The sequence below is a fragment of the Rhamphochromis longiceps genome, linkage group LG7 (assembly GCF_057381845.1).
Source record: "Rhamphochromis longiceps isolate RC_006_pf linkage group LG7, R_longiceps_female_GT1.1, whole genome shotgun sequence".
Taxonomy (NCBI): Eukaryota; Metazoa; Chordata; class Actinopteri; order Cichliformes; family Cichlidae; genus Rhamphochromis; species Rhamphochromis longiceps.
This window is the reverse complement of record NC_140563.1, coordinates 13223395-13240188: the sequence shown is the minus strand read 5'-3', so window position 1 is coordinate 13240188 and position 16794 is coordinate 13223395. Positions and strand designations below refer to the sequence as shown.

Here is a 16794-nt window from a genome sequence, read left to right as displayed (position 1 = left end):
AGCGAGCTAATTCCCTGCTAACTCCGTTAAATGTCATAAATTCCGTTTTCGTGGATGCCTGGGTGTTAAACTCAGTTGTTACACCTGGTAGAGCAGAACGCTGATCATTTTATTAAAGATGAAAGACTTTAGACAGTTTTTCAACTCTCAGTAATGCCATAGTGATCGTTTGATATATGGACCTGCAGCGGAGTTTAGGTCCAGACACGGCTAGTGACGTCAGACTGAACAACCGGATAGCTTAAAATTTCATGAAATAGTCTACTGTTAGTGCCCCAAAAGACGACAGCACTGTCAGGTCTCTATGAAGCTACTCCCTGCAAACAGTTAGCTTAGCATAAAGGCAGGAAACACTGATCATATGTAAAAGATGGGCATAGCCACCTTATGGTGGTAGCTTTTTAGCAACTAGTGTCTTGGATGTTTTGGAGAAAGGAGTATAACCATATTTAGACACGAGGGTGGAATGCTAAGTAGTAACATGTTGCTGGTAAAACGAAATGACAGCTAGTAGCTAGTAGCTACTAGCGTGATCGGTTCAATTCTTTGTTTTTCTTGGTTCAGTATGTAGTCCATCTTTTTTTGGGGGGGGTGAGAAAAATCGTAATATAAAATTTAAAAATATAAAAAATGCTGGACCGTTATTTATTAGGTATCGGATCGATACCAAAATTTGCAGTATTGCACAGCACTCCAGGGGGCAGCGTCACAAACAGTTAGCTTTGAGCTTTTCTTCGTGCGTTTTCCATTTCTTTAAACCAACCAGCGTTCAACCTACGCATAGCGTCATCCACCTCGTTTAACAGGCTGTTGGTACCTTGGAGGACTCCACACAAGTGCATTTGTGTTGGTTGCATACCACTTTGCGTAGACTCTGCGTAGGCAAATACCTACCCAAATGCAGTCCCATAAAACAAACATTAGACAGCAGGGAAAATCTCCTCAGAACCCTGAATTGGATAGGGGGAAGAAATGGATGGAACACTGTTAGGGCAATTAACTACAGAAAAAACTTTTTTTTTTTTATCAGTCAGGTAATTACATTAACACCACAGACACAATCAAAAGGTTTGGTTTAGTGGCTTCAAATGAGCTCAGGTGACATGTAGCTAGAGACAACATGTCACCTGCTAGTCAAAGCAGCCTCTAAAAATGTACACCTTAGCCCAGTTTAAACAGGTGAATTATATAAACATTCAACTCTCACTATAGTGATGAAAGGGTAAATTAGCTACTGTACAAACTACAAGAGTTGTTTTAACCAGGTTGTAATAATAAAGTTTTCTACTGGAAAGATGGGTCTTCTTACTTGGTGATTGACTTGGTTTTGGGGCCAGACTCAAGTGGCCATTTCAGAAAGTGCAGTTTTTGGCACCTCTGTATTTTCTTTGTTTTTCACACCTGCAGGCTGACAGGACTAGACCTGCAGGCCTACACAATGCTATACTAGGAAGTCTAGCATTGTGTAAAGGTAATATAATGCACCCCTCCAGCTAATAATGCATTAAATTATATGCTTGTCATTCCTAGTCTAGGTATAGATATATCAGAGAACTAGATAAGCAACTATTATCCAAGATTAGCCACAAGCTGAAGTGAGCGCTTCACTGCTTATAAGTTGAATTCAGTTTTATTTACTGAAGGGAGAATGTCTTTTTCTTTTTCAGAAACACATTCCTCATTTTCATATTGGCTAAATCCCTTATTTAAAATTGTAAAGTACTGCTAACGGCACAGAACTGTAGAAAGCTTTTTTTTTCTCACCAGCCTGTCATGCGCTTCAGTATTATTCTTATAACAGGAAGTACACCTTGTTCCCTCATTTCACCCATGCAAATATTTACTGTAACTGCTGGGGTATCAACAGTGGGTGGGGCATCGAAAGCTGGGGACTCCTTCCTTCCTTATTGTGTTTCAGACCAAATAGATTGCGAACCATGTGAAGTTTCCTGCACACACGCATTCACGCAGTGCGCTTACAAGAATGGACAATCTTCCTGGTGTACTTTAAACACCACATGACACAGATAAAGCAGACTGCCTCCAACCTTCTGCATTTTACTGTTCTGCAAAAACCCTGCCAATATCTCTTTATCCCACTCTTAAGCTAAGTTTGCCAAACAACATCAGCAGAGATCACAGGCGTGGCCTTTCCTGCTCATACTGAATCGTGCTGAGTGAGACAGGAAGGAAGAGGAAGAACGCAGGCATTAAAATTCTTGATGAGGAGCATGGTGTTCTCCCTGCTCATGCTGTACACCTCCCGTCTCCGAGCAGGTTGGAGCTACCAGCACACCACGCTACGCAAGCAGACAAGCTGGCACCCCTGGCACCACCGCACAGTGATGGGCCATCACAGCCGGCATGTTGCTTTTTTTTTCAAAGCCTGTTTGTCTGGCAACATGAAGGCCTTCTGCATAGTTCAACATCATGTGTTTATATTAAACTCTCTCCCTTTTTTTCTTCTTTGGATTGTTTTAAGCATTGAATAAAGGCAGGGAACTACTGTCAAGGAAAATGGAGCTGCATCTTTCCACACTGTTGCAAAAGTCCTGCTAATGCAAGAGTTGAAGACGCAATGGAAACTAGTAACTGAGTTAATTCACACATATCTCTGTGTTACAAGAACATCTCAGGTGACGGCTTGGGTAACGTGTTTGCTCTCAAGAAGAAACGTTGTCTACTTCTTAGTGTGTTATTTTGCTAAAGACGCAGGGCAAAGTACAGACAGCTAAATGAGTAGCAGGAGCACATATCTGCTGCTGTTACCCTGCAGACAGGATGTGGGGGTGGAGGAGTTGGTTTCACTTTGACTGATTTATCATTTTAGTCGCACCTTTTCTTTGGATTATCTGCTCTAGAGCATCAGGTTTCCAGATGAAATCCTGCTTGCTGAGCAAACTTTGCTTTCGTGCGCGAGTTATTTTCACCGCGGTTGCTCAGTGAAAGTGCAGGACAGTGTGTGAGAGAGAAGGAACACAAGGATGAGGGGGCGGTTTTGGTGGTGCTACCCAGCGCTGATTGGCGCTTAGAAACACTCAAAGTCTACGGCGTGGGAGGCACTGCAGGCTGGAAAAGGGTCTATGCTCCACTGAGGTGTGTGGGCATCACTGACTTTGAGAATCTATAAAATTACTCCACAGAAAAAAAAGAGGAAGAGATGCAGTCAGCAGCAACAGCAGCAGCGGGCCTAATCACATAGTAGCCATGTGTGTGTGTGTGTGTCTTCCTACATGCCAAACCCCAGAAGGCAGCCTGAAGGGCCATGTGATGCCACCCACTCTCAAGTGCAGTGCATGGCAGGGCTGGCGCTAGTTCTTGCGGAGAGCGGGTGGGATGAGCTCAGATATTGGAGGCTGGCACTGGCTGAGAACAAGGCTTAGCTTTGGGGAGGGGGTGGTGCTGTGTGGGGCATACAACTCACTGCAGCAGAGACATCAAAGGCAGCAGCCCCTCTTTGAAACAGACCTGAAAATACTGCGAGGTGCTTCCAAACTTGAAGAGAAGTGTGCAGAGAGGATTTAAACATTCAAATTGCACGCCCATGGATATGCATATTTGTCCCACATTTTCATTTCACCATCATAATGAGACAACTGCTTACCCAACAAAAATCAATATTTATGGACTATTGTGTTCCTTTAAAGTCTGTAATGGGCTCTAATTATGCTGAGGAAAGAAACAGATGCGTCGGGGTGTTTTTTTAGCATGAATCGCAGTTAGAAATGAGCTGAGTGAATTTGACAACATGGAGGCTGTGCAGTTTCGAGAGAAAAAGCAGGCCTGCCAAAATCCTGCTGTATGCCTGATAGAGCTCTTTGTCACTTTTGAAAACCAACAGGGGGGGTCTCTCCAAGGACATTCTGAGAAGATATTATCCAAGAAAGAAGACAATGCCCTCTGTCTTATTCAGTACTTGTTCATAATTCAAGAGCTTGGGGTATAACTGCTGTGATGACAGAGGCCCCTGTGTGTCATTGTGTGACTAACACTGGGCATCACGTGGAGATGTAATTCATCTTAAAGACCTGAAAAAGTCATTTCATATTCATATTCATTTCACATTATTAGCAGCCACAGTCCAAAACCACAGAGCAAAAGCTGGAGAGGTAAATCCATCCCACTTCATCATCGACTCAGTCACGAGACTATACACTCAGAAGTATGCAGTTCATCCCACACATTAGAGGACTGCTGCCCACCCTCACCACCAACTCCAGCCTGCTGCTACTGTACAGACTGCACATTTTAAAAGCCTGGTTTTTGCCTCATTATAGGAAAACAAGGCATTTGTTTCTCTGCTGTCTCGCGGTTGCATTATGGTTTTATTTTAAAGACTAAGAGTAAAGCTCTAAGGTCATACATGTCGCTTGAGGTTTTTCTGACACAAGCGGTGGGCAGCAGTGGAAGAAACTGAACTCAAACACTGGCTCTCTGTGTGAAAGGAGCTCTTGTTAATTGGTAACAGCTTGTTAATGCACTGGAATGAAACCTTTCTTACTTCACTATTCTCACAAGCACCTCCTGCTCCGTGCATTTAAAGATTAAATTGAGCCGTAATTAACTTCATCCCTACATTGCTGTGATGACAAGTAAATCTCTTTGAATATCCTTTGAGTCATTTTGTGTGTGTGGTGTTTGATGTTGCTAATCTTGATATATGACTTATGGCTCACGTGCAGAAAGCCCTCATTGGATTTAATCACTGAAGGCGGGGGGCACTTCTCAAGAATGCGCTTGGAGATTTGTTTGCTGTTTTGTGCCATCCTCTTCAGTTGCTGGGTGTCAATCCTCTTGCCAGTGCAGGCGTGTCTCCGAGGGGGGATTACAGCTCCGAGCCTCAAATGCTGACCTATTTTAGAGTTCACTCAAGAATCCCAACTCCATAACCCTGATTTCGGTGGGAATTTTCCCCTCGTTGTGTTTGGATTGACTCATTCAAAAAACGCTGACTCATGATTCACGACCAGTTTATGGAAAAAAAAAGATGCCTTTGTTTAAAAATAGGCGAGACTGCTGAGTTGTGTTGTGGAAAATGTCAGCTATGACCGATGAGTCTGACCCACATTATCAACCAACAGTAAGGATATTTCAGTGCAAATGTTATGAGAATTCTTTTAAAATGTTTTTGCCAGTGTTTATTTGTCATCATAAAGTTCATAAAGTTAAAGGGCACATTCTCATGTCAGGTAAAGACTTTATTGGTGAAGTGGATGTTGACAAATTTGAATTTTAGTGCAGATAAGGCAACTAGCATACTTATTTAATAGGTCAGTGCCCTACATTTATAAACTATGAGTAGCTTATTAAAGATAAACCTGATGAAATTCCTTTGGTTCTCATCTTGAGCTACAATATATTTAATAATAATATTTTACTCTTGTTCTTGTAGAAATCAAGTCTCCCCACTTGCCAAGGTGAAATCTTCAGATACAAATTCTGCGCAGTTACTTTAAAGTATTATTTAAATAAAACCCACATATAATATCACTGGTCAGCTCTGACAAAAGTGAACTGAACTGTTCAGTGTAGGATACTTTGTGTCCTATATCTCCCTCTCTCATCAGTTAATCTGTAATTGAGAAACTGTTTAACTCACCTTTATTTGGAAAACTGATATATCGTATCTTCAGTCGGTCAAGTGCAATTCTTATGTGAAAAAAAGCTTTTGAAAGACTAAGTGCATCCTTGCTCCTTCCATAGGAATTCAGAGGGTAAGTCATGTGCTGCTAAACAAATGTATTTGATTAACTAAACATCAGTAAGTGTGAGCACCTCTATAAGCGCTAAAGGTTTGGCAGTTTGTTGGTCGGGAGCATTTAGGTGCGAGTTAACGCAATGGAGAGGAGGAAAGAACAACGATCTCAAAGAAGCATTCGTTTCTGCCCATCGCTCTGGGAAAGGTTATGAGAGCAAAGTAGCTGAAGTCCATCATTTTTCACTGAGAAAGAGTATTCACAAGTAGAAAACATTCGAGACAGTTGCATGGCGTCCTGGGAGTGGATGTCCCGAGAAATTCAGAGAGCGCAATGCTCAGAGAAACAACAAAAAACACCTCTGACTCTACAGGCCTTCATTAGTACGTTAAACAGTATAATCAGAAAAAGACTGAACATGTATGACTTGTATGGAGTAGTTGCTAAAGAGCTTTAAAAATACCTTCTGGAAAGTTACGCTTTAGAGAGGAGACCAAAGCAGAGATGTTTGGCAAAGACAGCGTATTGGCACAAAAACCTCACATCATCTATCAAGCACAGTGGAGGATGGATGATGGTTTGAACTCGTTTTTGCAGTCACAGGACTCGGGCAGTCGCTAAGTTGACCACAAACTCCTCTATGTACCAAAGTATTCAAGAGTTTAATGTAAGGCCTTCTGTCTGACAGCCAAAGCGTGGCTACAACTGGATTGTGCAACAGGATGTTGCATGCCCCAGAATAATACTTGCAAGATCCCAAAGCACAGCAGTAAATCTGCAACAGGATGGCTGAAGAAAAAAACTTAACCTGACAAATGCAAACCTCGAAGCAACCTTGAAATGAAGATTTGGAAAAGAATTCTTCTACAGTGATGTGACAGACTGATAAAATCCCACAGAAATTATTGCTGCTAAAAGTGAATCATAGGTTTTCTTAGGACTGTAGCCCTAATATGCTCATCTACAGTTTAGGGATGTTCGGTAATTCTAAGCAGTGATTATGGCAGGATAAATCTGGAACAGTTTAAATGATAAAAAGGGAACCAAACCAAACATCCCCTGCTTTTATGCCTCTAGAAAGAGGACCAAAAGGTAAAAAAAAAAAAAAAAAAAAGCAAGCAGAAACTGCATGTAGAGCAGATTATCACACATGACTCCAAACTCTGAGAACGCAGCAGTGAATAAAATATTCTTAAGTCTCAAAATGTAATTTATCCGTCCAGATTTCTCCCGATCACTTTTTGGAGCTAAACAAAAATAACACAGACACACCACATTTGTAACAATAAACTATTCTTTTTCTCATATTTACATTCGTACCTAATGTGCAAATCAATAATTTAAAGTAGTGTAAAACTCTTAAAGAAATACAAAATCATATCTTACAGTCCTAAACATGGTGGAGAGTCCATGAACTAGTCGTCACATAGAAACAAAGAGGAGCAACACTGCAGTGTGTACAGGAGAGAGACAGAAGCAAACTGAGAGAGCAGTGGACATCCTTGGCCAGGACACACTAAGTTAAGGACAGCATGGTACATTATCCAAGCATCACCAGAACAAACAGCAACACAAACACTGCGTCTTTACAGTAGTCATGTCAAATGAGCAGAAAGCACTTGGAGGCCTGGGGTTTCTTTTTTTGTTGGTTTTTTTTTGGAAAAGCCCCTCTGATTGGTTAAAGCACTGATGATCACAAAGGCTTGTGGTGCTCATAGCAGCAGGTGCTTCTTTTTAACGGCCTCTAGATATGGAAGAAGAACAATCTCACACTGGACCGGTGACACATCTATACTGCATGTCACCACATAGTGCTAGTAGCATGATTGCACATTGTGTTGTGTTGTGTGTGTGTGTCGGGGGCAACGGACATGTAAAAACACTTCAGACAAACACACATCGACCTGCTCTCACTACCCGCAGTTCTTCTCATCTAACACATTTACCAAGTAGCGCAGTCAACAGCAACTCAGAGAAACACACCATAAGCACTGCATATTTGAGAAGCAAATCATCCTATGCACATTGTTCAGTGTTTGGCACAAAAAATAAACATTTTGAAAATCTGAACTGTACTTTTTTTTTCTTTTAAGAAGCCAGTTTGGCAGTGCTTGTGGACTTTTAGGAGGTTGACTACGGGCAAAAATGTGAAACAATGTCTTACACAATAGTTTGAGTCCAATTCCGAAACGGCAAACCTTTGCAACTTGGCTAGAACAAAGGTACACTTCACATATGAGAGTTTTACATTTCATCCTAATCCGACATTACAATCTCTAATGCTTACACATTTCAATTCCTGTAGTTCAAATTGGTTTACAAAAGCACACTGACGATCTTTTACAATGTACAAGACACAGTTAACCTACAGTAACTATATTATTGGTGCATAGACAAAATTGAGAGAGGGTGTAGCAAAAGAATCACCAATTTATTGCTTGAAATTCTAATATTATTCCCTCATTAGATTTATATTGATTGCAAAACAACTACAAATTTTTTTTTCCACAGAGATTTTGAAGAACCGAGCAGAGGTATTGCATTCAAACTGATTAAAAGAGATAAAATGTTCCTTCCTGACGAGATGCAAATGTTCTGCACTTTGAAAAATAAAGAAATTTCCTTTCCACATACAGAAAGTTACATCACAAAGATGACTTTTACTCTAAAACAAGTAAAAGACTAAATTGAATGAGACAGAAGTCAAACAAAACTACGATATCTGGCCAAAGCTGCTCACTGTTTCAAGTTCTGCTTCCCCCATCATAAAGTAATAACCTTTACTAACAAGGGAAGGGCGACGGGAATACACAAGCATTCTTCAACAAAACAGGATAATGTTTGCCATCATGTTATTCTAAATGCAGAGTGCAGATGGTGTTGTTCCCTCAGGTCTCCTGCAGACTTTTTGACAAGCTGGAGTAGCGGTGATGGCTATACAGGCCTCTGCATTTTGCTCTCCCTCTCCCTGCGTTTCACCTCCTCTCTGTAGCAGTAGGAGCAGTAGTTGTCTGTCTCTGGCCTACCGTAGAAGGAGCAGTTCTCCCTCTTGCAGCGGCGCTGCTGAAAGCAGTACAAAGGGCTTCCAGAGCTCCGCCCTTTGGTTTTATCTTGGTTGAGCCAGGTGTGAGATGAGTTGTCCTCATCGGCAAACTCAAGGCAGTCCTGAATGTCTCCCGCATCGAATCCATTGGTGTAGGTGTGGGACTTGTGTTCGCCAGGCATATTGTAGGACAGCGAATCTATGGTGTTAACAGTGCGGACCCCTGACAGGCGAGCAGGGCTGTAACTCTGGGATGAAAGTGTGCGGTTCTGCTGGGGGTAGGTGGCGCATGTCTTTAGAGTGCCCACCACAGGCTTGTAGGGGTCATCTTGGAAGATGGAGGATTGCATGTTGACATCTTGTAAGTGGATCACGCTGTGCCTCTGGATGGGCGGTGTATGGCTGTAGTGGGCAGACACAGGAACAGGCCCAGGTCTCTTAGCACCAATACTGGGGGAGGAGTAAGGCGCAGGGGTTGGGGCCGGGTGCGAGACATGGTGCAAGGCTGGAGGTGGGGTGAGAGGAGGGGCCGGGACAGAGGCAAGAGGCGCCGCGGGAGTGGGACTGTTCCTGCCCTGCATCTTGAGACCCAGCGGGGGCTGGGAGTTGTTATAGGGGTGTGTGTGGTGAGGCAGGATGGGAGAGCAGCTCTCCGGAGGTGAGCTGTCTGATCTCTCCCTCTGGAAGACACTCTCATGCTCAGGCTTCTTGACAGCTACCTCATTGGTGACAGCGGGCTTCTTTTCGACCTCCTTCCTTTTCTGGTCCTGCTCCTGGCTGAAGCGCTCCTGGGCGTTTGTCAAGTAGTAGCTGATCATCTCTTCGTGGAACTGGTGTCGATGGCTGGTGAGCAGGAGTCCTGCAAAAATGAACTTACGCTCCCCCTGCATGGCAGCCCGTAGGATGTTGAGGCTGAGCTTGACATCGGTGCTGTATTTCCAGTTTTCCAGGGTCTTGTCCCCTGAGCCTTTACCTGCACTGTCCTGTCTCTCAGTGGGCGAGGAGCTGGAGGGTCTGTCTCTGTCCGTGGGGGAAGGACTAGTGGCCTTCTCAGAAGAAGTGGAGCTTGCAGACTGGCCCGAGTCCTCCTTGCTTCCCTTGGTTGACTTAGCCTCCTTTTTCTTTGCCTTTTCCCCTCCGTTCTCCCCACTGCGACCTGAGCCAGAGTTAGATTTGTTCATTTTGCCATGAACAAGGCCACCCAGACCACCCATGTTCTTCTTCAGCTTGATTCCAAGGGTTTTGCTGAAGCTACCTAGTTTGTTGGCTACAGAGTCGGCCCGGCTCTTGTCTTTGTCTTTTCGCTGCTTGTCTTTATCCTTCTCCTTGCTTGGCTTGCCAGTGTTGACGTTAGAGTTGCTGCCGACAGACTCGCGGTCAGAGTCCATGGACTCGGCCAGAGACTGGACATCCTCACCTGCGGAGGCTGTGGGAGACTCTGGCTGAGCAAGGGGAGCCTGCACAAAGACACGCAAACACACACGACTGAACAGTTGTTCAAAATTCGCTTGTGGATTAGCACCATGAAAATTTAAGGGGAAAGCTTGCCGCAAAACTTTACCTACATATTTTCAGTGAATCCATCTGAATTATTGTGGGGTTGACCAGTTTTTGCCTAACAGAACGACACCTACACTGCACTCGCCTTGTGGTGCTCAAAACATGCAAAAAAATATCAGCGTCGCTTGACCGACCTTGTAGCTCATAGTGAGCACCTTCATGTAGTAACTACCTTTTCTTCTACCAGACTAGACCTGCTCTATCTGGGTCATGTTTTCTGATAAGAAACACTGCTGCTGAATTTTTTCACTTCTATTTTACCATGACCATTTGCACCATGAAGCAAGCGCCTTCTACTTCCATTCTATTAAACAGAAGAAAGACTTATCTACAGATGATTTTCCAAAAATTAAGCAAATCATGGAATGATAAACAGCACTACAGACCAAATATGCATTTTTAATTTTGAGGTAAACTTTCCTTTTCATGTATTCCCAATGAATTCCAAACAAAAAAGAAGAAGAAATCAAGTATAATTGCCTGTTTTCTATTTTTTTATAGCCAGTAAACACATAAATGTCTAAGATTATAGCTTTCTGAGAGTAAATAAAGCCGACTGATTGGACTCTGGGGCTTCGAGAACATCTGGAATGGAAGAGTCCCTGCATAGCGCTAAATTAACCATGACAAACAAGGCACACTTGTGTGAAGAAGAAAAAAAGGTTACCCTTGTTTCAGATGGAATTCGGATCCATGTTACATTCATGTAGTTGTGCAGCAGGTTTAGTTTGGCCTCCAGAGACAAGATGAGACTGGAGAAGGGGGGAAAAAAACACATGAATTAACAACAAGCAGTGGTTACAACACGTGTGTGACATTTGTGACATATGTTCACCAAAATTTTGTGGCACATGTGGGTGTGCTATAGCATTTGTAGAAAATACTGACAAACTCTTTGAGCCATCTTGCACGAACGTGTTTCATTGTTCAAATGCAGAAGTGGAACCACGGCGCAAATAACGCCCACAACGTATTGAGGGCAATATAAAGTCTTTTCTGCTTTGTTCACACTACAGCTTGTTGGGAGGATAAAATGACACCCTGACTGACAGGAATGTGAAACAGAAACTTCTTGCATAAACTCTTTCTTCAGCTCAGGCTTTCGCTGTTTCAGTGAGGCTCTACCTATGGGAACCTCACAATTTGCTCTTCCAGTGCTCTCATTCTTTTAAAGCGACTTGATCCTGAAGTAAATAATCTGAATTAAATCCTCCACATAGCACCTTGTAGGTGAACAGGCAGGACTCTCCTGACCTGCAGGTTTTACCCTCTCACGCCTTGTGACGCCGTGCGCCTTGTCGATAAGGATCGCCGAGTGATATACTGTACAGGACTTACTTGGCTAGCTTGGCATTATCATTGTCGTCCCTCCCCCACTCCCAATCCCTGCCGGGGTCCACGGCAAAATGGAGTGCCAGCAGCTTGTGCTCCGAGTCGGTCAGAGGGATAACAGCTGGAAGACATGAGATTATCAGAACATTAGCTTGGTCCAGCTTTACCACTGGAGACAAAATAGCATGCTACCACTTCTCTCAAGGCCATCGCACTGTCACAGCGAAAGCAAGCGGCACCGTAATGACACACTAGAATAATACCACGTTAATGATCCCAGATGCCTGTCAGTGTGGGGTAAAGTATACTGGAGGTGTATTCACGCCGTCATTTATTTTTCAGGCAGAGAAGTGACCATGACCTGTGACTGTCATTCAACATGACTCATTCAAACACAGAAGGGCCTCAGTCAAACTTGATTGTTTATGATGTAATGCAGACTGGCGTGTTTAGTCTAGTCTAAACAGACTTTTATCTTTTCCACGAAGAAAATGAAAGGAAAGCATTTCTTTATTATAACTTGGGTTGAAACTGGTCTGGAGCCCCAAAGTGTTTTTATCATATAATACAACTGAAAGTTCTAAAAACAGTGCCCAAATAGACATTATGGTGAGACTGTTTTATCAATTACTGCTTCCAACATCACGACTGAACGTGCAATCCCAGCTTACACGCTGAAATACAGATGTGCTTACGTGTCTGCAACACTGAACAAACTCTGGTCAGACTGCTCTTACTAGTTTTGTTCAATGCTCTCCCATTCTTTCACTTACTGTACATTTACGTGGCATAGTGTTAACATTACCAAAATGAATAACAGCCCAAAACGACTAAAATAGGACCAACCACTCTGGAAAAGAATCTCAGAAACCCATATTGCATTCATAATAGAACAAAGAAAACATATCAAATGTTTAAACTGACAAAATGCACTATTTTAAAAACTTTTTAAATTTGATGGCAGCAACACATCTCAAAATAGCAGGAACAGGGACAATGCAAGGGTGGAAAGCCAAGTGGTACTAAGAAGAAACAGCTGGAGGAACTTTTTGCACATAATTAGGTTAATTAGCAACAGGTCAGCAGAATGATTTAGTATAAAAAGAGCATCTTAAACAGCCAGAGTTTCTCAGAAGTAAAGATGAGCAGAGCTTCACAAGCTGGGGGAAAAAAGAGGTGTCGACAAATTGTGGAATAATTTTAGAATAATGTTCCTCAATGTGAAATTGTAAAGACTACAAATATCTCATTATCCACACTACACGATATATTAAAAAGAATCATCACTGGGTGCCTGTGATCTTTGGACTCTCAGTTACCACTGCATTAAAAACAGACATGGAAATCACTATATGGGTTCAGGAACACTTCCAGAAATCCTTGTCTCCACAAATGGAGGTTAAAGCTCTATCACGCAAACAAGAAGCCTGGGCTGAAACTCATTTAAAATGGACTGAGGCAAAGTGGAAGACTGTTCTGTGGTCAGACGGGTTTCGAAATGTGAAATTCTGGTTTTTTTGGAAAACACACAAGATCCTCTGGACTAAAGCGAACCCTCAGGTTTGATTGTATAAGGTTGCATTAGTGTCTATGGAGCTGCCAGCTTGCACATGTAAGGCACCATCAGTGCTGAAAGGTATTTACAGCTTTTAGAACATACGCGCTCCAATCCAGATGACATCAATTTCAGCGAAGGCCTTTAAAAATGCCTACTGCATCTGTTACAGCAGCATGAATCCCAGCGCTGAACTGGCCAGCCAGCAGTCCAGACCATTCACCAACTGAAAACACATCTGACGCATCATGAAACAAAAATATGACAAAGATGACCCAGGAGTATTGAGAATCCTGTATCATACAGCATTCCTCTCCCAGAAGTCCAGCAACTGGTCCCCTCAGTTGCCAGACCGGATGTTAAACAGTGGTAAACATGGCTGATTTTTGGAAGCGTGTCGCTGCCATCAAATTCAAAACGAGCTAAATTTAGTCTTAAAACAGTACAGTTTAAACACTTGGCCTGTTTTCTATGTTCTATTTCTAGTTTTTGAGATTTTCAAATCATTACATTCTGGTTTTATCTGCGCACAATCCAAACAATTTCAGAGCTTGAGCGTTCTACATTTGACTGAAGCTGCATAAGCTAAATTTGGTTCAGTAATAGACTGCAATCAGACACAGCAGCAGAGGATAAGAGCCGGAGTGCTGAAATAATTCCATTCATGCTTATCTGATATGATCAACTACTTAGAAGCAGGAAGAGGTTTTCAACAGTAATCACTGGACACAGAACATAAAACAGACACCTACCCGGCCTCCTCTTGTGGGAAATGTGCTTACAGTGTGTACACAGTGCAGGCATGTACAGTACTTGTTTTGGTCTGAGTGTGTGGGTGCCTTTTAAAACAACCGTACATAAGGAGGACTAACTAGACCTCGCTGGCCCACATGACAGCTCTCCTCAGGCTACCTAGTGTGGGGGTTGTTGTCCACATGACAGCAGAGAGAGGCAGGCTGTTCGGGCTGGGGACATTCCAGCCTTCACTGTCAGACCCAGATGGAAGACGCAGTCTCCTCCCTGCTTCATCAATTCTTCCACTGCCAATAGGCTGCTCTGCTCTCCAGGCTTCACGGAGACACAGATACCAGCAGCAACTGCCCCTCCTGCGTCCCTGCACGTCAAATCCTCACTCTGTGCCCTCTTGCGTGTCTTTTTTTAAGTTCATATGCATAATGAAATGCACGCGATTAATCGTGCCAGGTGTCAAAATACTGGTGGGACATGCATCCTCGTGACGCTTGAAGCTCTTGAGACACAATTAGTCCAGCTACACCCACGCCAGCGTTAACCTGATCACTCATATATATCTGGCACCATTAGTCACAAATAAATGCCTGCTGGGTAAATATATTAATAAGAGCACTGATGACAGACATTTGTCCTTAGAGGTCACCGCTGCCTTTGACTGCTTGCAAATCACAACATATTAAACACAAACTTAAAATAAAGAAATAAATGCATGACCTATGCCTGCAGCCACACCGTCAGGCGGTAATGAGCACTGGCATGGCAGCGCTGTAAGCTGAGAGGAAAGGTGGTTTTCTTTATAGATGTTTTTTCCTAGAATGTCTTGCCCAGAAAAATTCTGTCATAATCGCAAACACACACACACACAGCCAGCCAGAGGACAGTGAACCAGCTCCCACTCAGTTCCCACTCGGGTCATACAGCAGGCAGCAGAGGTCTGCGAGGTGCCGTCCGGGCTCCCACGATGCAGCTGTCCGTCTTTCTCGCCATTCCAAAGAGCTGTGTGTGCTGTTGTTCCCATTTGGGCCTGGTCCAAATTTAGAGATTCAACATTGCCAGTTGAGCTCTGGGGGACTAAAGTGTGCTGTAATGTATTTACTCTCCCTGTTGGCAGCTTTGTTTTGTTGTCCTTGAATGACCAATTTCCATACTTTATGGATGGATGACATCACAGCGCTGCATGGTATGCAAGCTGTGCACTCAGCAGCATCGCTGATAGCCTGCCTCACTTTGCTAACTTTGCAGTTTGATTCGGGGAAATACGAACATACAAAACTTGGGTGTGACATGTAAGGAAACAGCAGTTAAATGAAAATCACTTGATTGGTCATAAACATATTTGTCCTTCTTTTTTGTTAGTCAAACAAAACAGCAGAATAAGATGTCAATGTGGCTTCTCCAACTTCTCTTTTTCCCCTCACTTAGACAAAGTCACCTTTTACAAGGTTTGATTGGCAGCAGAATCACGGAGTCAATGTTTCCCTCTGTATTGAGATTCAAGAACAATTTGTACTGTCTGGAAAATGCACAAATTTGAAATTCCTGAGTTTGCACAGCTGCAGATTTAAAGGGCTCAATTCACCAGGGTAAACAGCAGCCATGCATGTAAACAAGTCTGAGCCTTTTCCCCAGAAAATCATGGTGGATAATAGAAGTGAATCACATCTGAAGCAACACAGAAAACTAGAATAAATACAATTTTAATGGCCATTCCCATATTGTTATACTTGATACTGCAGGCACAATGTCAAAAACCCATGTTCACATTTTGCTTTCAGGGAGCCAGAGCTTCTTGTGTTTTTTAAAAGTGGTCTTGAGCAATAGTTGTCCAGGCTTTCTGAAGGTCCTTCCATTTTTTGTTAGACACTAGCTGTTTGTTTACTCTTTTTTTAAATCAAATCCTTATAACTGACCATTTTCAGAGGAATGTTTTTTTCCTTTGTTATGCCACTTAACACTGACCTGTGAATCACTCAAGCATAAAAAAAGGCATCAAACAAGGGATGAACCAGTTTTGTGTCTACACATAACAGACAACTTAGCAAAGAACCTGTTTTAAATTGTATTTTTAGGCACTTTGTTGCTAGCAGCCTGTAATTTGTTCCCATTTCTTACCAAATACCAAAGATAACACCATAAATAGCAATTTTGCACCAACAAAGTACAAAAGAGCTATTAGGTGAAAACTTGATGTGTTTTGGCATAGTATGCAATCTGTCCTTAAAAAACTCTCAGAAACTGGATGAGTGGAGGACAAAAAGAAGAAGTAACATGGGGACGACTGTGGTTCAGGGGGTTGGGAAGCGTATCTGTAACCAGAAGGTCGCCGGTTCGATCCCCGGGCTCTCTGTCCTGGTCGTTGTGTCCTTGGGCAAGACACTTTACCCTACCGCCTACTGGTGTTGGCCAGAGGGGCCGATGGTGCAATATGGCAGCCTTGCTTCTGTCAGTCTGCCCCAGGGCAGCTGTGGCTACAACCATAGCTTGCCTCCACCAGTGTGTGAATGCGAGAGTGAATGAATAGTGGTATTGTAAAGCGCTTTGGGTGCCTTGAAAAGCGCTATATAAATCCAATCCATTATTATTAAAAAAAAAATCCAGTGAACGGTTTCTGAAAAGTCAAATCCTTAAGAGACAGGAAACAAATCCAGGCAACAGGTCTTACAGTGTGACGAATGTAAAAATCTGCACAGAGGAGGTCAGGTGGAGGTTCTGTCATGGTTTGGAGCCAGTGGTGTTGGTGGTGTTACTGCCAGTGCAGTAAAAGCATATATGCATAGAGAAGCACACAGTGGAAATGAATGTGTCATGGACTGACTTCACCAGAGCCCCGGCTTCAACATTATTGAAGCAATGTA

The 16794-nt window shown here is 43.0% G+C and overlaps 1 protein-coding gene across 3 annotated transcripts in view; it reads right to left on the bottom strand.

Annotated features, from left to right (window-relative positions):
- Positions 1-6972: 6972 nt before the first annotated feature.
- The window catches only part of otud7a (OTU deubiquitinase 7A), a 45945-nt gene continuing 36123 nt past the window's right edge, over positions 6973-16794 (bottom strand). For all 3 annotated transcript variants that reach the window (XM_085412237.1, XM_085412236.1, XM_085412240.1), the window contains exons 12-14: positions 11638-11752; positions 10967-11051; positions 6973-10196 (exon numbers count right to left, since the gene is read on the bottom strand). In XM_085412237.1, coding sequence (XP_085268363.1) covers positions 8631-10196; positions 10967-11051; positions 11638-11752 — 1766 coding nt within the window. In that variant the 3' untranslated portion in view covers positions 6973-8630. The remainder of the gene's footprint in view (positions 10197-10966; positions 11052-11637; positions 11753-16794) is intronic.